We start from the raw sequence: 22,721 nt of genomic DNA, 5'->3' as shown, positions 1-22,721 counted from the left end.
GCCAGGAACCTGTCTCTCTCTGGGATAATAAACCCTGGCTGCCAGGGTTCCTCCGCTGACATTTCCTCACCTGACACAATCTTTTCTCTTTTTTTAAAGATTTTTGAATTGACTTTTGGAGAGAGAGGAAAGGGGGAGGGGGGAAAACAGCGATGTCAGAGTGAAATATCGATTGGCTGCCTCCTGCACGCCCATTCGGGGGGATCGAGCCTGCAACCAGACATGTACCAACTGGGAATCAAACCAGCAACCTTTTGGTACATAGGACGATGCCCAACCAACTGAGCCACACCGGCCAGGGCTGACACAATCTTTTCTACCAGCATGAACGGCATTTGGGAAAGGACAATGGCCTGGGTCCCACCACTAACCAACTGTGTGAGCTTGGGCCAATGAGCTAACGTCTCTGAACCTATTCACCATCTGATTGTGGACAAAAGAAGTTCAAACCTCATGGAGGCGTTGTGAGGGTTAAAGGAAATAATTAAATGAGCAAAAGCCTTGCCTGGTGCCTGTCACATATACGTTCAGTAAGTGGTGGCCAAGAGTGAAAACAAACCCTACACTTCCGGCCATCGGTGGCACTTCTCCTGTCTCTTCCCTCTCTCCACACATCTCCCGATTAGAGAATTCCAGGGCAGGGCTGGAATAGAAGATGCTCTAGAAATCTCACCCCAAGTAGGCTAGTGGGGCCGACAGTGAGGCCCTTGACTCAAAGATACCCCACATTTCTGTCTCTTAAAAGCAGATGGTTTTCCTGTAACTCAGAACCATCACACCCAGAAGGTTCTTCCTTCCGGTTCAGCTAATCCCTCCGACGCTGCCTGAAGTTGTGGCTTGTTTTTGTTTTTCCATTGCTCATTAGAGAGGAACCGCTGAGCTGACGACAATGTCCTGCTAACAGTCCTGTCTGGCTTTATCAGCCACTGGGGAATGCTGTGCTGGTAACAGCCCACGAAAAACAGAGACAAAAGCCAGCCAGCTTGGCACCGAGGCAGGAGGTGACCTGGCAATCCACTCTGTGCCCGGTGCGCTGCCGCCTCATCTATGAAATGAGGACATTCCCCTGGGGAGGTGTTGGCGGCCCTCTGGCCAGGATGGCCTAGTCCCTCGTGGCCCCACAATATTTGGGGTTCCTCCCGGCTCGAGGCCATCAGTTCATGGGAAGTAGGGTCCCACCTTTTATTAGACAGCAGCTAACTCCCCACCCTCCTCTTCTGATGAAACCGCCCCATCCCCTCAGCGAACACTGAGCCAGACTCCACACGTCATCTGAGACTTTAATGGCTGGAAAAACACATGGTTTCCGTGACTCCCCCTTGACTGGAAGCTGAAGGGGCCGCTCCTCCCAGCCTGAAGCCTGGCCCCAACCTAATGGGATTGCAAGTGGTTTGGAAACAGTGTAGTCAGATTTCTGGGACAGAGATCAGATTCTTCACTTAGCGTTTCATCAGTGGAAAAGAAAAGGTTTAGCACTTAAATCTGCACAGCCTGGCTGATAATGTAATCAACAAATCACCCAATTGCAAGGGACTCCCTTCGATGTGCCCCGCCTCCCGCCCCCACTCCCCCAGATGCCTGGGTCCCTGAGGTTTTCTGGTGGCCTGCGGGGCTCATTTCCTGCCAGGTGGCCTGGAAGGTGATCTCTAAGATGGAGCCACTAGTAGCAGCTGGCCTGTGACCCTGCAAACCTAAACTGCCTGGCTCTGAGTGGGAAAGCACACCTGTGGCCAGGTGAACCTGGAACTGGGTCCACACATACCACACACACAGCTAACGACTAATAACCTAACAACGGAAAAACAGAGAAACCAAGGGGCTCTGGCCCCAGTCCATGTGGTGTGTCCACCATCACACGGACAGGACCCGGTGCAGAGGGCCAGAACCGGAGCTAGGAGGGCCGGGGCTCTCCAAACTGGAGGGTGAACTCTTTGGCCTTGCTGTGGAACTGCTCCGAGTTCAGTGTTAGCAGGTCAGCAAGCTCCAGGCGCAGGGGCTCCACCAGGTCCGGATTATTCACCAGCACGCTGAGGGCCTCCAAGACTGGGGAGAGAGGCCAGAGCAGGACATGAGGATGGAGAGAAAAATCCTGGGAAGGGTCCGATGGCTGCCCACTCCCAGATCCCCCTGAAACTCCATGCTCACGCCCTGGGGAACCACCAAGAAGGTTCCACCTCTCAGGATCACTCCCTAACCAAACTGAATGCCCCTCCCGTTCCCAGCTGACGATGCTGAAAGCTCTGACTGGTTCTATCAGTGGTTTCCAAACTAAAGGGTGTCCCAAAATTCACGCAAGAAAGTAATTTTGATAGAAAACACAGGTTTATAATTAAAAATTGTAAATTTTTTATTGATTCATAAAGTATACAGTATAGGGTTATGTATGGAATAGCATATCGGGTAATTGGATTATCATGTTGCGATAGCGAGCACCATTAACTGTTATTGCCTGAGCAGCCACATTTTCGAAGAATAGTCCAATGATGCCTCCAGCCCAAAATCCGCACCAAACAGTGACACGTTGTGGATGCATCTGTTTCTCAACAATCACTCGTGGATTTTCTGAACTCCAAATGCGACAATTTTGTCGATTAACCAAGCCATCAAGATGAAAATGAGCCTCATCGAAATTCAGCCACATTTATGCAAAACGGTCATGGAAAATTTCAACAAAAGAGTGCGTATGTGCCAGCAAAGCCGTGGAGGCCATTTACCCAATATGCTATTCCATACATAACCCTATACTGTATACTTTATGAATCAATAAAAAATTTACAATTTTAATTATAAACCTGTGTTTTCTATCAAAATTACTTCTTGCGTGAATTCTGGGACACCCTTTATGTTCCGTGATGAGATACGTGGGGTGTCTGGGTCCCACTCCCTTTTCAACAAGAACCACTTCGTTTTCCTCTGTTTGATATTAAGGTTCCAAATAAACTTTTATTTGGGAAAAAGGGTTCTGAGGCTAAAGACTGAGAACCATTACTGCCCGGTGGTTGATCTTGCACAGATGCCTTTGGGAACCCGGTGAAGGCAGGGGCCCGTCTCCCCAGGCACGTGCACATGCGCACAAACATGGAGCTCTGAGATAAGAGTGCTTCACGGGTCCCTGAAGGTCATCCGACGAGCACTCCCCACCCGCCCCCACCCCAGGACCCTCCTTGCCGGGGTTAAGAACTGAGATAGTCCAGAGGCAGGATAGATCGCACATTGACTAGAGCCAACAGCCACATGTGCTTATCTCGTTTTAAATGAATAAGAATGAACTACAACTAGGAACTCAGTTCCTCAGCCGCCCTGGCCACATTTCAAGCGCTCAATAGCCACACTGTGGCTAGTGACTGCGGAACTGGACAGTGCACACAACATTCCCATCACTGCAGAAAGACCTGCTGGATGGCGCCGAGCTCGGCAGCCAAGCCCGGCTGCGCATCCCAGCGCTGCCGCTGGCCAGCTGAATAGACTCAGTGCCAGACCTGAGGCAAGTGCTCCACCTCTCGGAGCCTCAGTGTGCTCATCTACTAAATGGGGCTAAGGACAGCACTATCTTGGGGAGCTGCTCAGGGGATGCAATGACATTATGCGTGAAGCTCTCTGCAGAGTGCCAAAAGTGCTTAATTAAGTGATTGGATTGTCATTACTGGGCCAACCCCCTCAACTGTCCTTTAGGGCACTGAGCCCTGGAAAGGAGTGGAGACTTCGCCAAGGTCCACAGATAGAGAGCAGCGGCCTTCTTATCCCAAGCCTGTCCCTCTGTAGCTCAGCGGCTTCTCTCTCCCATGACCCACAGACACGTTGTTGTCACACCTGCCCACGTGTAAGAACAGAGGCAGGAGCAGGTATCTCAGGACACATCCCTTCTATCCAACAACAGACTCCACGGAGACCCACAATTTTTATCTCTTCTCTTTGGGCTTTTCTAACTCAAAATCAGCCCCATAACCTCTCTCCAGCATGGGCCCCTCCCTGGAGGGAGAACCCAGCCCACCTTGGTAGGTCTTGGTATGAGGCTTCCAGTTCTCATTGCTGATGATGGGTAGGCACACCTGGCCATCAATGCCCACGTTGGGGTGGTAGATCTTGGTTGTGAACGTCACCGTGGGGGGTCTCAGTGGATATTCCTCGGGAAAGTTGATGCGCAGGTTGAAGGCCCCGAGGTTGTAGGGCGGCTTCTCCTGTGTAAGAGAAGGAGTGAAGCTCTGTTCCGAGGCAGGGCTGCTCTGAAAGGATCATTTTCCTCCTCGGGCCTTGGTCTGGTTTCCCCCTTCCCTGCCCCCACCCCAGGGTCCAAGGCAGCCTCTACTCCACTCCCAGAAAGAATCATGAATGGGGACAGAGGGCACCTGCGTTCATTTGGCAACTGAGCCCTGGGTTAGTGGAAGAGTGGAATCACAGAAGAACTCTGACCTGGGGAGGGGGGGGGAGGGTCACAAGCCGGATCCTGGCTTTTGCTGGGTGATCCGGGCCAGCGCCTCCCATCTCTAGGCCTCAGTTTCCTCATTTGAAAAGTGGGTAAAGTCTGACTAACTGAGCTCTAAGAACCATCTCATCTTTTTTTTTTTTGTACAGATAATTAGCCGTTCCCCAGATTTATTGAGAAATAATTGGCACACACCATTATATAAGTTTGAGGTGTATAGCCTGAAGATTAGATTTACATATGTTGTGAAATAATTACCACAACAGTACCAGCTAACGCTTATCTTCTCATATAGATACAAGAGAAAGAAAAGAGAAAAGAAAAAACTGTTTCTCCTTGTGATGAGAACTGTTAGGATCTTCTCTCTTTTTTAAAAAAATATATTTTTATTGATTTCAGAGAGAAAGGGAGAGGGAGAAAAAGATAGTGATGAGAGAGAATCATTGACTGGCTGCCTCCTGCAAGCCCCACACTGGGGATCGAGCCTACAACCCAGGCAATGTGCCCTTGACAGGAATCGAACCCCGGACCCTTCAGTCTGCAGGCCCACGCTCTATCCACTGAGCCAACCCAGCTAGGGCAGCATCTACTCTCTTAAAACAACCTTCCTATAGACCTACAGTAGTGTTAGCTATGATCATCACATTATATATTTCATCCCTAGCATGTATTTACCTTATAACTGGAAATTTGCATCTTTTGACCACTTTCCTTCATCTCCCCCTCCCTCTACCCTCTGCCTCTGATAACCACAGTCTGATCTCTATTTCTGGGAGTTTGGGGGTTTTCTATTTTTACTTATTTTTTTTAGATTCCTCATTGACGTGAGATCATACAGTATCTTTCTCCGTCTACTTTCAAGGTTCATCCATGTCGCAAATGGTCATCTCAGTTTTAAAGCCTTCCTGAGAATTACGGGAGAGAAGGACACACGTCCTCTGTTTAGGAGCTGTTAGCAAATACAGGAGAACACCATGGTTGGAGGGGATGAAATGGAGAAAGTGAGGAAACCGTAAAACTCAGGGGACTGGAGATGTAAAATGGGCAGCCACTGTGGAAAGCTGTACAGTGGTTCCTCAAAAATTTAAACAGAACTACCATATGATCCAACAATTCCACTTCTGGGGATATACTCAAAAGAAGTGAAAACAAGGACTCAAACAGGTATTTGTATACCCGCATTCACAGCTGCGTTATTCATTGCGTGGAAACAACCCAACGTCCATCTACGAACGAATGCTTAAGCAAAATGTGGCATGAACATACAATGGAATATTATTCAACCTTAAAAAGGAAAGGAATTCAGCCTGGCTGGTGTGGCTCAGTGATTGTCGACCCATGAACCAGGAGGTCACACGGTTCAATTCCCAATCAGGGCACATGCATGGATTACGGGATCGATGGGGGGGGGGGGGGGGTGGCGTGCAAGAGGCAGCCGATCAATGATTTTCTCTCTCTCTCTCTCCCCCTTCCTCTCTGAAATCAATAAAAAATATATTTTAAGAAGGAAGGAAATTGACACACGCCACACCATGGATGAACTCTGAAGACATTATGCTCAGTGAAATATGCTACACAAAAAAGAACACACTTTGAATGATTCCACTTTTGTGGGAGATCTAGAATAGCCAAATTCATTGATATAAATTAGAAAGTTAGCAGGGACTGGAGGGAAGGAGGAATGGGGAGTTGGTGCCTCATGGGTACGGAGTTTGGGGAAGAGGAAAGAGCTCTGGAGATGGATGGTGGTGCTGGTTGCACAAGAATGTGAATAGACTCAGTGCCACTGAACTGTGAACATGACAATGGCTGAGATGGTAAATACTGTTATGTGTATTTTATCGTGACTTAGAAGAAAGAAAGAATACAGTGGCTAGAGAGATTGAGGGATGGAAGCTGCTGGGACCCAGTAGGAAATCCTCCAGAGTTTAAGCAACCTGAAGGCTTGCCTGAGCACCTACTCTGTGCTGCCCTGTGCTAAGGGCTTGGCACACATTAGGCCGCGTGGCAGACTGTAGGGGTTGCATGGACTTTGGAGCCACACTGCCTGGGTGTGAATCTTGGCTCTGCTCCTCACTAGCTGCGTGACCTGAGGTAAGTAACTTAACCTCTCTGTGCTTCATATGGGAATAATAATACACTTCTTCATAGGGCTTCTGTGAGGATTAAATGAGTTAACTTATGCTAAGGACTTAGAACAGGGCCTGGCACATGGCAAGCACTACGTTTGTGTCAACTGTTATAAGTATTATGAAAACTCATGACTATCAGCATCTCCAATTCTATATGAGGAAACTCAAGTTCGATGCACGTAAGTAACTTGCCCAGGCCCACAGTGGCAGGGCTGGGTGGGAACCCAGAGCTGTGGACTCTATTTCCACACATGAGCACTGTGCTACACCCTGAGAAAGAAGGAACCCCAGAACTTCGGTGACCCCAGTCCAGGCTGGTGCCAAAGCTCCAGACCTTTCAGAACCTTTGCTACTGAGAAGACAGGCCAAGGACAGAATGACATACACATTTAAGCACAGTCAGGGTTTTAAGAGAACTCCTCTGCCTTAGCAGAAGGCAAAACAGAAGCCACAGTGGTCTTGGATGTGTCTGAAATAAGAGATGAGGCAACTACTGGGCAGATAAAATGTGTCAGCATTTATGTTCTTGAATAACAAGAAAGGGCTGGGACCAGGAAGCAGAGACAAGGCGAAGGGTGTGGCCTCACAGAAGGCTGAATGACTTTTGCATCTTATCTGTGAGCTTGGAAATCCGAACAACACTACTCCATGTAATTAGGCACGAACACTGCTGGAGAATGGCCTCCTAAAGAACGTATTCTCCGCCCAACTGACTCATTTTTGTGTCCATTACCCCTGACCCCTTCAGGACACTGATGAAATGCGCTTTCTTTTACCGATGCCACTTGTGTAGATGCCAGCTTCACCGACCGTCTTGATATAACAAATGTCTGGAGGACACTCTGAGGTTGGCACAATTTGGGGAACTGCTCTTTACCCTCGATCAACTGTGGGAAACAGGAAGTTTATATCTAGCCCCTGACAAAGGTCCAAGAATCTGTTCTTTTCTCAAGAATAAAATCTTACCATTTGCGACAGCTGGGATGAACTAAAGGGTATCTGCCTCAACCTCGGAAGCAATCAATCCAGAGAGAGACCCCTCTACCAATGGCTGAGGCAGGAAAAAAGGGACTCCAGGGCAGGGAAAATTCTTGCCCAGTCCTACCCATCCCTGCCCAGGCCCCTGGCCTAAGTCACCCCAACCCAGGACCAGGGTCCCAGGGACACTCACGGGCAGAAGGAGAGCGTGCCACACCAGGACGTCCGCATCGTCGCTGGACAGGTTCCGCAGGTACCGGGGAAGGTCCTTCTGAAGATCCTCCAGCTCCTGAGGGGCGGGGGTGGGTGGGCAGTTGGCTTAGTCTCCCCTACTTCAGCCACCTCCCCCTGCCCCAGCACAAGCTGTCCCAAGTCCCACACGGGGCAGAAGCCGCAGAGTCAGAGCTCCCATTTAGTGAGCACTTAGTATGTGCCGGCCGGTGCTACGTGCTTTCAGTGACAGCCCGCGTTAGCCGCACACAGCTCTGGAGGTGCCAGGGGACGGGAAAATGACGGTCGCTGCTTCCAGATGTTAGAACTTGGGAGTCAACTCTCTCAGGAGTCGTTTCTCCTAAAACCAAGGCACTTAACCTCCATCCTCTAGTCCAGTGGTTCTCAACCTTTCTAATGCCGCGACCCTTTAATACAGTTCCTCATGTTGTGGTGAGCCCCAACCATAAAATTATGTTCGTTGCTACTTCATAACTGTAATTTTGCTACTGTTAGGAATCGTAATGTAAATATCTGATATGCAGGATGTATTTTCATTGTTACAAATTGAACATAATTAAAGCATAGTGATTAATCACACAAAAAATATGTAATTATATATGTGTTTTCCGATGGTCTTAGGCGACCCCTGTGAAAGGGTCGTTCGACCCCCAAGGGTTGCGACCCACAGGTTGAGAACCGCTGCTCTAGTCCTTTTCCTAGACAGTCACAAGACCCCAATACCCTCCCTCCCTCTGGCCCTGTCTAGCATCCACTCGTGTCCAGCGTGATAGTGTGTCCTTACATACTCACAGCAGCAGAGACATCACCCTGTGCCTGGCAGACTCCTCCATCCAGGGTGAGGGAGGAAGGTGACTCAGACCATAGCAAAGCAGAAGTCTACACACCACGCAGAGAAACAAGGGACAGGAGTGACTCACCTTCCTAGAAACGTGACCCAGTCACCTGGACATCGCTGAGTTCTCCCAGCAGCCCTTCCTGGGCATCCTCTGCTAACACCTGACTAAGACAGGGCCCAGTCCTCAAGAACTTCACTGGAGCAATGGAGGACCCAGGGGTGTGGTGATGTGGACAGTAACGGGGAAGGAGAGGAGGGGACAGCAGGAAGGCTTTGCAGAAGGTGACACTGAGCTGGATCATGGGGAATTAAAGGAGCCCATCCTGCAGAGAAGGGGAGAGGCACCAAGGCAGAGGGCCCAGTCAGAGCAAATGTGCACAGTGTGTCTCCTGCAAGGTTAACGGTTACCACGGTCAAGTGCAATGGGAAACACTAGGCTAAACAGATTTCTCTACGGCAGGACTTCCCAAGTCTTTGATATGCTATTGTGTGTCATGAACCTCCAAGATGTGAGCCCACAACATACAGTGCTTCTCAATCTTATTTGACCAAGGAACCCTCTCCCTTTCGGGGTTCATCCTGTGGGACAACAGACCTTTGGTGGGGCGAACAATTAAAAGATTAAAAGACATTCAAGGGCAGGTCGTATCCTCTGGAACACAGAATGGGGGATGCTACTGGCATTTCATGGGCAGAGGCCAGGGATGCTCATTAACATCCTACAAAATATTATGTAGCCCAAAATGTCAATGTGGCAAGGTTGAGAGACAGACCCTAGTGTAAACAAAAGCAGAGAGAAAGCTTCCCACAGCCCCTCTACGAGGAGGGGTCCCTTAGCACTGTGGACCAGCTGAACTTTATCTGCCCCCCAATATATAAACACACCCATCCCCCACTTCCTAGGTGTCAGCCCATACTCCATCTCTGTTCATGCCAACAAACTACTTCTGTCCAAAGTATCTGACCCTCATTTATCATTTACCCCAAACTAGAAGCATGCTACTCCAAGTCCTAGTTCCAATATAATCTGTGACTCTTTGGAAACAATGAAGGCCAAGGCTGAACAGAGAAGCTGTGGGATAGCCATTTCCTAGAACACTCTTCTAGGTGAGTTCTGCCAAAACTTTCCCCAAGCCCGAGAATGTGGAAACCCAAGCAAGGATGCACAGCTCTTTCCTGAGGCCTGTAAGGAAATTACCTGACTCAGAGGAACAGAAAATGAAAGCAGAGAGGCCCCTGAAAGAAGCTGCGGGTTGGAGCCCCATCCACCTGGACTCAAATCCCGGCCCCTTCACTCCCTACTGGATGACCCTGACAACCCAGTGATTCTGAGCCTCAATTTCCTCATCTGTAAAATGGGGGTAAGTGACAATTAGACGAAATGACTAATGTGTAAACTGCTTGGCACCTAATGGTGCCAGTGGGATAAATACCAAATACAGCTCCTAGCTCTTTCCCACTTGGCTGGAAGACCCTCTGCCCAACCTTGAGATTTCAGTTCTGGGCTGTGTCTGCTCCAGGTGCCCCAATCTGGGACCGCCTTCCTCTCAAAGGCTGAGGGTAGCAGCCCCCCCGCCCCCCCCCCGTGACCCTCCTCAAGCCTGTCCCCCACTCTGCACATTCGAGGGGCACTTCTGAGAAGGTCAGAGTCTGGGGGGGTGTCAGACCCACTTCACCAGGATTGCTCTGCCTTCCCCTTCTATCTCCTGGCTCCACCCAGTCCTGAAAACACCCTGGGATTCCCCACCTCCTGGGGGAATTCCTCTGTTACCCATCCTTCCAGACCTCATTTCAAATTGTGTCCCCGACTGGAAAGATTTTTGCTCATCCCTGCACAGGAACCAGCACATAGTAGGTATTCCACATTTGTAGAACGAATGAATGCACACTCCTACACTCCAGGACACCTTCCAGGTCCGCTCTGATAGCTTTTCCTCCTGAAAATACCCAGGGAACTTTGTTCCCAATGTCTACTCGGCACTCCTGACTTCTACTCAGCACCCCCGACATCTCGGGACTCTGGTGATGTAGGTACCAAATTAGGAGGCGGGTCCCGGGCTATTCCAAGACAAGGACCTTGCCCTGGTTATATCTCTGTTCAAGCCCACCTCACCCCACCCCCACCCCCACCCCCACCCGGCTCCTGGAACCCTTCAGCACCTGAGACGCAAACAACCGTCATCACAAGTTTCTGGCAGGTGAAAAGAAACTGAAACCAGTTTGCGGAGAACCAGCTAATCCCCCATCTTCGTTACGGCTCACGGAGCCGGGGGAACGAAATATCCTTCCGCTCCCAAACCTCCAGCGCCGACCCCTCTCGCAGCCCCTTCCTCCTCCGCGAGGGGCGGGGATACAGGTTCAGCAGCCCGGGAACCTGCACGAACAGGTGCGCGCGGGGAAGCCCGGGGAGGGACGGCGGGCAGAGGGACTGGGGACGGCGAGGGGAGCCGTGAGAAAGGGGCCGCCGACGTGCGCTTACCTTCGCCACCCGCTTGCACGCCGTCATATCGGAACCGAAGTTTGGGCTCCGGTGACTGCAGCAACAGTAACCCCGAGGCCCCCGCCCCGGGGACCCCGCCTCCGGAGGCCCCGCCCACGCTCCGCGCACCCGCGCACCCCGCGCACCCCGCGGAGGCCGGGGGACCGGGGGGAACCTGCTCCCCGCCGACTCCGCTGATAACGGGAGGCCGCCGAGGGCAGGAGACTGCCGGCCCCGGCCCGGGCCCGGGCGCGGTGGGCTGGATCCCTGGAACTCGCGCCCTTTGTCCGGAGAGCGGCGGGCCTGGGAGCGCGCGGCGTGACTAGACCCTGGCGTCCCACTGGGGGGCGCCGTGCACCAGGCGGCGAGCGCTCCGGGGCGCGGGGCTGGGGTCCGCCCATCCGGGTCCTGGTTCCACTCCGCTGCCGGGCGCCGCGCCTGGGCTCCCCCAGCTCCCCGCCGCTCCAAACACATACTCGCCCCAAGTCTTTGCAAGGTGCTGGTTCTGCAAACGCAGCTCCCGACAGCTCGCTCGGCGGCCTCCACCCTCAAACCGCTGCCCCGAGCCCCCCTAGCGAATTTTTGGAGCCCCCTGGACACGTCATTTCCCTTTTCTGGGCCCCTTGCCCCATCTCTAAGAGGGGGTGGGGCACAGCCTGCACTATATGCCCTCCAAAGGCCCTGCCCAGGCAGTTGAGACCCTTTGTGCGGTCTAGCCTTCGATGGCGCAATTGAGGGTCGGTTCTCCCTGGTGACGGCGTGGCGAAGAGCGCCGCAAGGGGCGCTGTTGGAGCCATTCGCTCTTGCTTTGGGTCCTTTATTATAGATTTAATATTTAGTTAAGTGCCTGCTATGTGTCGATTGGGAAAACAGTGGGTGGGGGCGGCCCCAAGACGGACTTCAGGAACCTCCCTTATTTTACCACCGATCTAGTACAACCTGCGGACCTACTGTGTGCCTCCCCAAGGGGCCAGGACGTAAGGGCAGAGACCCATTCCCAGCCTGGAGCTGACGCCACCCTAGAAGAGCAGTCTCTGGGCACGGAGCAGCATCTGGGGAAGAATGCCCTAGTACTAATGAGACTCCTTGGGAGGACTGAACCCACTTGGGAGGACTGAACCCACTTTCCTTGCCCCTGAGGAGGAAATGAGCATGCTTTGAGCTCCTATTTTGAGTTCTGTGCCCACCACCTCGCGGGGTTTTTATCTAAGTGTCTTGGAACCAAATTGCTTTTCTGGGCAGATGTAACGATGTATTTGCAGAACGATTAATTGTTCAATTCAGTAAACTTTAACTCGGCTTCCTCTACATGCCAGAAATGAATTGGACACTGGCCACAGTCTAGGTAGAGATGAGGGAACCCGGGCGTTTCACCCTACCTCTGGTCATTCGTCTCAGTTAACATGCACTTACTACTGAGTGTCGCAGGGCTCTGACCTTTAGGGAACAGCACGATGAGAAAGTGGGGTCCTTGCCCTTGAGGGAAAGAATTCGGCCCCTGCATTTTTAATGCAAAGTGGTAAGCGGGAGGATATAGGGAGCCACCTGGTGCTGTGGGAGCCTGGAGTAGGGGTCACCTGATGCAGCCTCAGAGGGAGGCAAGGTTTCCTGGAAGACATAAAAACCCAAGTGCATTGCAACACATGGGGAGTTCGCTAGAGTAAGAACATGGGATTGAGTGTGTTCCCAGAAGAGAGAACAGAGTAAGAAAAGGTGTGGTCACAGGGCCTGTGGAAACTGAAAGCAGTTCCATAATGTGGAGCAAAGTCTGTCCAACGTTCTGCGGCGCTCCTTCCTGTCTCATCCAGAAACCCCACATCCCCGAAGTGAATTGAATTTAGTCAATTGATTTAACCCAGCCTCCCCATCCTGGGATGGACTCTAACCGCCCATACAGCTGGGAGGCCCACGTGCATGGCCTTGTCCTTACACAATGCAGACCTTGTGTGTGTGTGCCAGAAAGAGCCCCAAGGAGAACCTGGATTCTAGTTCCACCCCGGCCCCCAGTGCAGCATGGCCTTGGGTGGGCTGTGGAACCTCCCACCGCCTTCCCAGGACCACAGTGAGGCTAAGCTCACAGAAGTGGAGGAACTTTGAAAATTATAACTCCCAGGTACAAATAATCAGGATTCAATCCCAGCTCGACTATTATCTGAAAAATCTTGGGCAAATTACTTAGCCTATCTGTGCCTCCATTTCCTTATCTGTAAAATGGGGCTCTTAACAATGGGTGTAAGGAGTAATGAATTGATATTTGGACAATAAGTGATTGTATAATCATCTATAATAATAAAAGGGTAATAATAATCTAGTAATAATAAAAGGGTAATTAACCGGATGTCCTTCTGGACGAAGCCGGAGGCCGGAGGGAAGCCCGGGTCCCAGCTGCCAGAGGGAAGCCGGTGCCGGCAGCCAAGGGAAGGAAGGCCTACTCTTGCATAAATTTCGTGCATCAGGCCTTTAGTAATACAATATTCACCTTCATATGCCTGCAGCATGTCTGGAAGATACAAGATCCTGTGATGGCCCTGGGGAGGGTAACTAGGTGACTATGTATGGGAAGGGAAGGAAAATTTTTCACTATAAACCCCATTTCCTTTTAAATTATATTTTATTATATAAAGACATTCTATAACCTGATATGAAAAACAAAGCAACTATAATAAGTACTACAAAGGCAAAGGATATGAACATTTGATCAAAGAGAAAACATAACTACTAAAAAAAATACAAAGTATTTAACCTCATTAATAATCAAGAAAATGATTCAGATACCAGTGCTTGCTTATTTAATGCACAAGATTAATAGCAATTTCTACTTTTTCTATTTTTCTAAATGTACTCAAATTTTCTATTTTTAGTAATAAAAATTTGAGTTATTTAAAAAAACATAGAAAGTATGAACATTTCTGCCAATGCGGAAATCATAAAAAGCATAAAAATGAATCAACACTTATATGGGCAGCAAAGCTCAGATCCCTAGAAGCCAATTCCTTTTGTCTTGGTTTCTGAGTTTTATTATGGGATTGTCCATAAACAGAAGGCTGTTCATGGTTTACACTATGACAATCTCCCAAGCACAAAGATACACATATACATATCTATTTATGCATATTATTGTATGTAAATTTTTTCTTCAGGTAGACTGTGATTCCAGGAAAGGACTCCTTCAGAATCACTCCCTACAGAGGACTCCTATGATTCCATTGGCTGAGAAGGTCCCATTAAGTTCTCCCCATATGGGTCTCAACCAGTAGGAATGCCCTTGATATTGAATTGGATGAAGATCTACTTCAGTGCTGCCTGCAAGACAGCAGTGTCCTAGGCTTTTTGTAGCTGGCTCCTTGGAGAATCTGAAGTGGGTCCTGCCCTTTAGACACAGCCAAAAGGACATTTTTCTGACTTAATGCAGATCAGAGTGTATCTCCTGCTTGCTCAGACCATAGCCTGGAGGTAGCTCACACAAAGCTCAGGCCAGAGCAGCACCAGGGCAACCACCCCAAATCCAATAATCATGTTAGAATGACTAAGTTAGGAGGCTGAACTTAAATCTGATAGCTTTGTTCAGCATATTTCTTTTTGTTTTGTTTTCGTAATATCATAAGTTTTACTGAACAAAAAGGTCGAACATAGCAGAGCCTAAATTTATGAAGCGAAAGCACTCTGAAACCTGAACTTTGCTAAATAATCTGTATGAAAGCAATTCTATGGAAAACAATATACAAGCAGGAAAAGTAATACAAGTTTCATCTGAAGTAACAGTTTAATCAAATGACAAATTTGGTTGTCGATTTATTAAGATGTAGCTCTTCTCTATTTCAATTCAGTAGGACTCTACAGATTCTCTTCTCTGGTACTGAAATCCTCATGGCGTCTATTTCGTAGGTACCTTCATTCCAGGCTGCATTCTGACTTTCAGGGGCTCTGGTCACTTTTACCTTGGGTGGCCCCTTCTTTGATTAAAAATTACATTTTACTGCCCAGCTGACGTGGCTCAGTGATTGAACGTTGACCTATGAACCAGGAGGTCACAGTTCAATTCTCAGTCAGGGCACATGCCCAGGTTGAAGACTTGATTCCCAGTGCAGGGCGTGCAGGAGGCAGACAATCAATGATTCTCTCTCATCATTGATGTTTCTCTCTCTCCCTCTCTGAAATCAATACAAATATATTTTTTAAAGTTACATGTTATTATTGCATTAGTACAAATAAGAATATAATCCAGATCTGATTCATTATTACATTTGTTTCTTCTGTTAATTTTTTAAAAATTAAAGTAATTTTATAAACCCCTAAAAGTACCCTGGGCTCAAGGCCCTGTGTCTGGTCGGCCCTGATTCATTCTATTAACAGTGAGGGCTACTGATTTTCCACTTACAGAGATGTCAAGTTTCCTTTTTATATAAGTGTATTCAAGTAAACAAAACAAGTCCATTAAACAATATTGTAGTAGTCAGCTCGAGCCACCACAGCAAAATGCCATCGACTGGGTGATTTAAATAATAGAAAGTTATCTTCTTACCGTTGTAGAGGCTGGAACGCTGAGATCAGGATGCCAGCATAGTGTTCTGGGGCGGTCCCTCGTCCTGGCTGGCAGACGCCCTTGGCCTCTTCACTTTGTGTCCTCACACGGAGAGTGTATCTGTGGGTCTCGCTCTTCCTCTTCATATAAAGCCAAGTCCTATCGGATCAGGGTCCCACCCTTATGACCTCAGTTAAACTTAATTACCTCCTAAAAGCTCTCTCTCCAGATACAAGCTGCAGATTAAGGCTTCAACATATGAATTTTGGGGGACACAATTCAGTCCAATACAAATATGAAAGAATATATAGTATAGGGGTGTGTGAGATAAAGCAAATATGAAAGCCATTCATTTTACAGATGACTGAGGTCTAGGAATAGAAAGCCTCAAGGAGCCAGGATTGGAATTCCTACTCATTCTGGGTTCTTCAGGACACCTGGGCTCCTCCAGCGCACTCCCAGGAAGGGGATGAGCCATCCCTGCCCCATGGCCTTTGACCTGCCCAGAGAATCAGGACTTGGCCCACAGCCTGCTCTTGCCAAGCCCTGCGTCAGCTTCCCAGAGGAGCTAAACAGAACTGCATTTTGTCTTCATCAGAATGCTACCAAAGAAAAATACAAATAGACAGTACGCATGAAGAAGTGCTCGATCTCATGAGTAATCAACGAAATAAAAATTAAGGCCATAATGAGACATTAATAGATTGGCTAAAAGTTTACATGACAACCTCAGGTGTTGGGAGAATTTGATGGAATAGTAACTTTTTGTTTTAAACACCTCTTATTCATCCCATTGCTGAGGGAGGGATTCCTGCCCTATAGTTAGGGGGATGGCTAAACCCATGGCTCCTAACACTGGATGGATAAGATAATAGCTGGTGATTGCTCACATATGCTCCCATCCTGAAAGAGGAGGACATCACATGCCACACAGGGCCACACGGAGTTGCACTCAGGAACAGAGAGAGCAACCAGGGGCTCTGGGGCTCGGCATTTCTAGTACAAAGAGGATGCAGTGCCCCCTGGTTCCCATGGGAGGATGTAGTATGTGGTTGACTTGTTCGAATAATTCCGAAACCCACTACTCAGAGTAAGTAGGAACTCTGCCTGGTCTTGATAAGGAGAGTTATTTGGCTACAGGACCTGATCTGAGGAAGCAGAGTGGGGAGGGGACTTGAAGTTGGGCCATTCACGTCTCTCCTCGTTTTACCAGCTGTCAAAGCAGCACATAATAGTGAGCCTTCAGTTTAGGCCTGTATTAGGGTTATCGAGAAAAACAGAACCACAGGGTGTGTGTGTGTGTGTGTGTGTGTGTGTGTGTACATCCATATATACATGTACATGTATAAATCAGTGGACATTGAGTAAAGCAGATTGCCCTTTATAATGTGGATGGACCTCACCCCAATTAGTTGAAGACCTTACTAGAATAAATGCTTACCTTTGTCTTTCTCAATAGATAGATAACAGATAGATAAAGATAGATATAGATATAGGTATAGATATAGAATCTCAAAACAAAATTCAAAACAAGAACTTACCATCTGAAGAGGACTAAATTCGCAGCTGAGTAAATAGTCCAAACCTGGGTTTTCTATCCAAAGAGGTGTCAGCAGAGAGTTGGAGGCAAAGGTCAAAGACAGAAATGTGGCAGGGAAGCCAGGTAAGCTGCTGAGCGAGCAGTGTAAGAGCGGGCAGACAAGAGGGAGCCTTTTGGAACCAGTGTGCAGCTAGGGGCCTGGGGTCCACCCAAATGGGTCTCAGTGTGAGATCAAAGAAACAGGTTGTGATACCAACCACACAATGGACTACTATGCCACTGTTAGGAACAATGAGATAGAACAATGCCTTGACACGTAATTAAGAAAAGGAATATGGAAGAGTAACAATTATGTGTCTGGGAAAGACGTATAAACTTATGTATTTTTATACATAAAGAGGAGGTCTGGAAAAACACACTTACTGTGCCAAGCCAACTCAGCCAAGGGTTCAGTGAGCCTGAGGGGGGGCGGCGCAAGATTTAGAAAAGACAGACATAGAGGATAAGCTGGGTCTAGGTGGATCTTCCTGTGCCTGGCTAAGGCCACAGAGAGGGATCCAGACAGCAAGCTGAGCCTTTATTTTATAGCCAGAGGTAAACAAGGTAGTGGTCACCATAGTTACAGTGTTCTTGTGAGTTTCACTTGTTTGGGCAGCACTGCTGCACCTCCCTCAGCCCATTAGCTACCCAGATAGGATCTAGGGAGCCATAAGGTCAAGCCTAATTATATTAAGAGGGCTTTGCCCTCTAAGCTGGAACTTGTTTGTGGCTTTGCCAACAGGTCAGTCCAAGGCTTAACCCTATAGCCGCTCCCTACACTTACAAGTATTACCAGCAGTTGTATCTGCAATATCTTTTCATTTTATAAATGTCTGGATTGTCTGAAAATTTTTACAAAATATATACATGATATTGCAATGACAACTTTGACAGAGTAATATAAAAATTCCTTAGAACGAAAGAAATGAGCCCATTAAAACGCCTGTAAAGACTCATCCCTTGTTTCTGTCTACCCAGAAAAGTTCTGTATTCCTTGGCCTTCCAGGATCTTCAAATACATTTTGAGTTTGAGGTTCTGGGTGTTTGTGTCTGAACAATTATTTGGATCTAATTCCTGTCTTTGTCTCTCATTCCCACCCATCTCCTACCAGAAGACTGAGGGAAGATTTTTTTAAAAAAGGGACTATTTTATCTTCATGAGAACACAACATGAGACTTATCCTCTGAACAGATTTTAATTGCACATTATTGTGGACCAAAGGTGCAATATTGTACAGCAGAGCTCTAGAATTTCTTCATCTTATTTAATTGAAACCGTACATCTGTAAGAAGTCAGAGAAAATTTTATTCCCCTTGAATGGTATTCTGAAAAGAGGATGGACCCCTAATGCCGAAGGCATTCTTTGTAATCAGTCAGCATCTTTCTGCGTCTAGAGTGGTACTAGTTGAGTTCTTTCTGTGGGAGAACTGAGAAAATTATCGCTTGAATGATCCTCTGTGTTGTGAGAATCAGCTAACCCTGATCCTTCTGCCTTATTTCCAAGTTTTTGTATAATTTTTCTTCAGAGGGGAAAGTATAGGTATATTGATTGTGAGAAAGTGTTCACCCATAGCAATGGGAACCTTTAGTATCTGAGGACCTGCCTGGGAGAAAAACCTGATAAAATGTTCTGAGTTCAGAAAGAGCTTTAGTGAGAACTTGAACTTCATCCAATACCAGAAAACCCACAGCGGGGAGAAGCCATGTACACATAAAACATGGGGGAAGACGTCCCTGTGGCCTCATCCCTCCTCACTCACCGAAGAGAAGGTTCTCATGGCACAGACAACCTAGATCTGCCCCCAGGGCTGGGGGAAGGACCGAATTCACGGCCCTAAGCTGACTGACTGTCTGAACACCCACGCTAGGGAGGAATTCTCCAAACACCACAGTTAAGTCAACCTCTGGCCATTCTGTTGGGGAAAAGTCAGGGAGAGCTTCCGCTTCAGCTCCAGCTCTTCAGGCAGGAAAGTCTCCACAGAGCACACACAGCGCCAAACGTGCAGAGTACAGGGATGGCTTTGGCCAGAGAGCTGAGATGGCTGAAGGAAGTAGGCCACCAGGCTGGGAAACCTCTCCACCGGGCCTTGTCCACCCTGAGACTCTGGTCCACAGAGCATCAGACTCCTGCAGCTGGGCAGAGGATGCTCAGTCCCCTGCCTGCTTCAGGCTAGCCTTGGTGTATGCCAGTAATGCATAGTGTCAAAAGACTCGGTCCATATTTTGGCCCTGTCACTTACTATGTTGGCTGAGTCAGTTAATTCCTGTGAGACTCTCTGTCTCTCTCATTTAAGGTGGGGTTAATATTAGCACCCACTTCATAGGTGTCATGAGAATTAAAGAGAGGATGAGTGAGGTTGTTTCCCACCACCACCTTTTTGTTGGGCTGACCTACTTCCCAGAACTCACAAGCTCAATGTGCCTTCGAGGCCCTCAGTTGGAACCAGTGTGCAGTTAGGGGGTCAGCCCAAATGTATCTCAGTGTGAGATCAAAGAAGTAGGTTGTGCTCTCGGTTGGGTCCTGGGATAGAGAAGTGATATTGTGTGTGCATCTGCTCCAACCATGTGTCATATGAACTCAAAAAGGGTCTGGAGGTTTTGGCTAGAAATAAATGATAAAGATTTATTCAAGGGCCTTTGAGTTTGCACACCGGCAACACAGGTAGACAAAAACCCAGAAGTGTTCCAAAGAAGAAAGAGCAGTTAAGCGTTCTTATAGTAAAAAGAGCCTTCTTGAAAATAACCAATCCTGCACTCTTAGCCCTAGGATTGGTCCAGGATGGCTATCAGTCAGATGTCAGGCAGTCAGGATGATGGATGCCAGGTGGTCTAGACACATGAGTCCTCTTGGGGGGCAATCAGAGGTTTGGTGTATATTCAGGCATTGACATAGGACTGGCAAATTCAAAAGTTTAAGTCCCCAGGTTAGTTACAATGAGAGTAGACTCATGCCTTAGCCTTCTTGATCTTAGTAATTCAGCAGCTTGACTAGAGTGACTCCATTTTATTTCTGGCACTGATGTGAAGGAACTTCCCCACCATGTAGGAGGTTCCCAAGTGGCCACAGGAAATGAAGTTGCCGCAAAGCAGGTGCAGAGTCTTCATAGGTCTTTTCCAAGCCCCTCCCCCGCCCCCCAACATGACATACAAATATTCTCTCCCGTTTCTGTCCCTGTCAGTCCCTTAGAGAAGCACTTGTGGTGCTAACAGCCAACGTTCCTGCCAGGCCCAGCCGTGAGACAGTCATAGAACATGCGAGCGGTATCAGGTCACCAGAGAGGGCCTTGTTTTTCAGAGGAGGCATGGTTGCCAGATTTAGCAAATAAGCTCAATGACTTAACGATCAAATGGTCACAAAGGGCCAGTTTCCAAAGGGTTACTTGGAAGATCAGCTGAGATGAGCAACTCTGCTTGCCTGTAAACTGTGGAGCAATCTGTGTGTGCTGCTTCTATCGTGACCCAAGAAGGTGGAGGGGGTGAGCTTCCTTCTGTAAAAGCTCAGAGCTGCATCCAAGCTTACCCACTTCCACTCCCCAAGGGCTTCAGGCTAAATCCCTGCTCCAGCCCCCAAAGCCCACCAAGGGACCCCTCCCATTGTGATTTACGGGAACTCACACCAGCGATCAATCATCCTTAATTTGTAACTGGGCTGTGACCTGGGCCAGCCAATAGCGAAGACCGACCCCCCCACACACATACACACCCCACCCTCCCTGACCCCGTGGGACTAGCCACTCAGTCTGCACTAAAGCTGCCTGGTGACCAGGAGTTGGGAAGCAGGTTTGGTTCTTGGGAGGGGGGGTTGGGAGGGGGTCTTCTCATCTCCCTTTTCTCCTCCCCAAGTTCCTGCCCGCCCCCCTTTTATCTCTGCAGTCTCTACAGACCTGGTTCCCCCTAGACTAGAGACTTCTGCCTCCCCCTCCTCCGCCCCCCTTGGGCAGCCCCCTCTGGACCTCCCCTCCTCCCCCAGCCTCTGGCCTCATTGTTTGGCTAAAGCAGGACCCCCAGGATGGAACAGATGGACGGAGACCCGGGCCTGCGGGGAGGCTGGGGGCAGGGAGGGGGAGGCTGAGCCAGCCGGTGCCGGGAAAGGGAAGCGGTTTTGGGAAAAACAAAACAGAGGGAGGAGCCTGGAAGAAGGTGGCGGGGAAGGGCCCCTGGAATGGAATGGGGGCGGGCCCGGGGGTGGGCCCCACGCCTCGAAGCCGGTCCTGACGCTGGCTGGCTCCGCAGGTCCAGGCTGACATTGCCTCCCAGATGGCCTCCAGGTTGACCCCGCTGACCCTCCTGCTGCTGCTGCTGCTGGCTGGGGTGAGTGGCCCTTCGTGGGATGGGAGTGGAGGGGTGCCCAGGATTAACCCTTCAGGCCCCAGAGAGTGAGGAGAGCTCCTCTTGGGATCATACAATGTGATCCTTGCAGCTCCATTCATAGAGAGACTGGAAAGAGCTGGAGACTCAGAGGGACACAGGTTCGAAACCTGACCCACTAGGCACCAGCCTGGGGGCCCTGAGCAAGTCACTTCCCTGAGCCCTCCCGCTCTAATTTATAAAGTGGAGAATAAAGGGGGACCAAGCAGGGCGAGGAGATGGAGAGCATTTTGCGGTGTAAAAGCAAGGGTTGTTGTGGACACTGAGCTGTGGGTTTGCAGCGGAGACACAGGTTCTCCCGAGGCTGGGCCTGTAAAAGCGAGTGGTAGCAGACACACCTGGGTGGGTGTTCATCAGTGAGAGGTCCCCGTGGTCTGGGAGGTCAGGGGAAAGCAAGGTGGGTGCTTACTCCGGCCTGTGTGTTCCTGTGTGTGGAAGGTGGCACCCGCAGGGTCCTTTGAGATTCAGCAGGTGATGTAGTGATGCTCAGGGACCCGGAATCAGACTGAGGGTTGCCTCCTAGTTTTTCCTCCAGCTTCTGCGAGACCCTGGGCCAGTTACTTAGTCTCAGCGTCAGTTTCTTTTATCAGTGAAATGGGGATAATAAGTACATGGCTTCTCAACCCAGAACAAACAGCATTTGAGGCTGGATAATTCCTGGGTATGAGGGGCTGTCTTGTGCATCGTAGGATGTTGTGCCCTAAGCCTGGCCTCCCCCACTAGATGCCAGTAGCATCTCCACCCCCCCCCCATCCTCTTCTCTCCCATATGACAACCAAAGGTGCCTCTAGACCAGCGGTTCTCAACCTGTGGGTCGTGACCCCTTTGGCGTTCGAACAACCCTTTCACAGGGGTCGCCTAAGACCATCCTGCATATCAGATATTTACATTACGATTCATAACAGTAGCAACATTACAGTTATGAAGTAGCAACGAAAATAATTTTATGGTTGGGTCATAACATGAGGAACTGTATTTAAAGGGCCAGAAGGTTGAGAACCACTGCTCTAGACATTGCCGCAGGTCCTCTGGGATCAGAGTGGTCTCTGATTGAGAGCCACTGGTCTATACTATTCTCACCCCCACCCCCTTCCTTTCTTCCTTCCTTCCTTTTGGGATGCGGGTTGTTTTCAATACCCACTAATGCAGAGTCTCTCAACCTACTGGCCC

At 49.2% G+C, this 22,721-nt stretch overlaps 2 protein-coding genes across 4 annotated transcripts in view; one reads left to right on the top strand and one right to left on the bottom strand.

Annotated features, from left to right (window-relative positions):
• Positions 1–1,260: 1,260 nt before the first annotated feature.
• On the bottom strand, positions 1,261–11,226 carry UBE2L6 (ubiquitin conjugating enzyme E2 L6). 2 transcript variants are annotated; one of them, XM_014458513.2, is made up of 5 exons: positions 11,082–11,226; positions 7,727–7,822; positions 7,332–7,442; positions 3,992–4,178; positions 1,261–2,043 (listed from the first exon to the last, which is right to left on the bottom strand). In XM_014458513.2, the coding sequence occupies exons 1-5, from the start codon at positions 11,106–11,108 to the stop codon at positions 1,892–1,894; spliced, it is 573 nt and encodes a 190-aa protein (XP_014313999.2). In that variant the 5' UTR covers positions 11,109–11,226; the 3' UTR covers positions 1,261–1,891. The 2 variants fall into 2 exon arrangements, with proteins under 2 accessions (XP_014313999.2, XP_006091955.1); XM_006091893.3 differs by lacking the exon at positions 7,332–7,442 and having other exon boundaries at positions 11,082–11,225.
• Positions 10,970–22,721, top strand: part of SERPING1 (serpin family G member 1) — a 20,640-nt gene continuing 8,888 nt past the window's right edge. Inside the window, exons 1-2 of one of the 2 annotated variants that reach the window (XM_023756577.1) lie at positions 10,970–10,988; positions 21,417–21,494. In XM_023756577.1, the coding sequence (XP_023612345.1) occupies positions 21,441–21,494 (54 nt within the window). In that variant the 5' untranslated portion in view covers positions 10,970–10,988; positions 21,417–21,440. Of the gene's footprint in view, positions 10,989–20,869; positions 20,964–21,416; positions 21,495–22,721 lie in introns of those variants that run through there. The other variant, XM_006091892.3, reaches the window with a different exon arrangement.

The sequence above is a fragment of the Myotis lucifugus genome, unplaced genomic scaffold (genome assembly GCF_000147115.1).
Source record: "Myotis lucifugus unplaced genomic scaffold, Myoluc2.0 scaffold_97, whole genome shotgun sequence".
Lineage (NCBI taxonomy): Eukaryota > Metazoa > Chordata > Mammalia > Chiroptera > Vespertilionidae > Myotis > Myotis lucifugus.
Note: the sequence above shows the minus strand (reverse complement) of the source record. Positions and strands in the feature narration are given on the sequence as shown.

Coding starts and splice junctions, on each gene's coding strand:
- UBE2L6 (XM_014458513.2), bottom strand. CDS start 11,108: ATGACGGCGTGCAAGCGGGTGGCGAAG. Junction 7,823..11,081: donor CGTGCAAGCGGGTGGCGAAG/GTAAGCGCACGT, acceptor CCCGCCCCTCAG/GAGCTGGAGGATCTTCAGAA. Junction 4,179..7,331: donor CATCTACACAAGTGGCATCG/GTAAAAGAAAGC, acceptor TCTCTTACACAG/GAGAAGCCGCCCTACAACCT.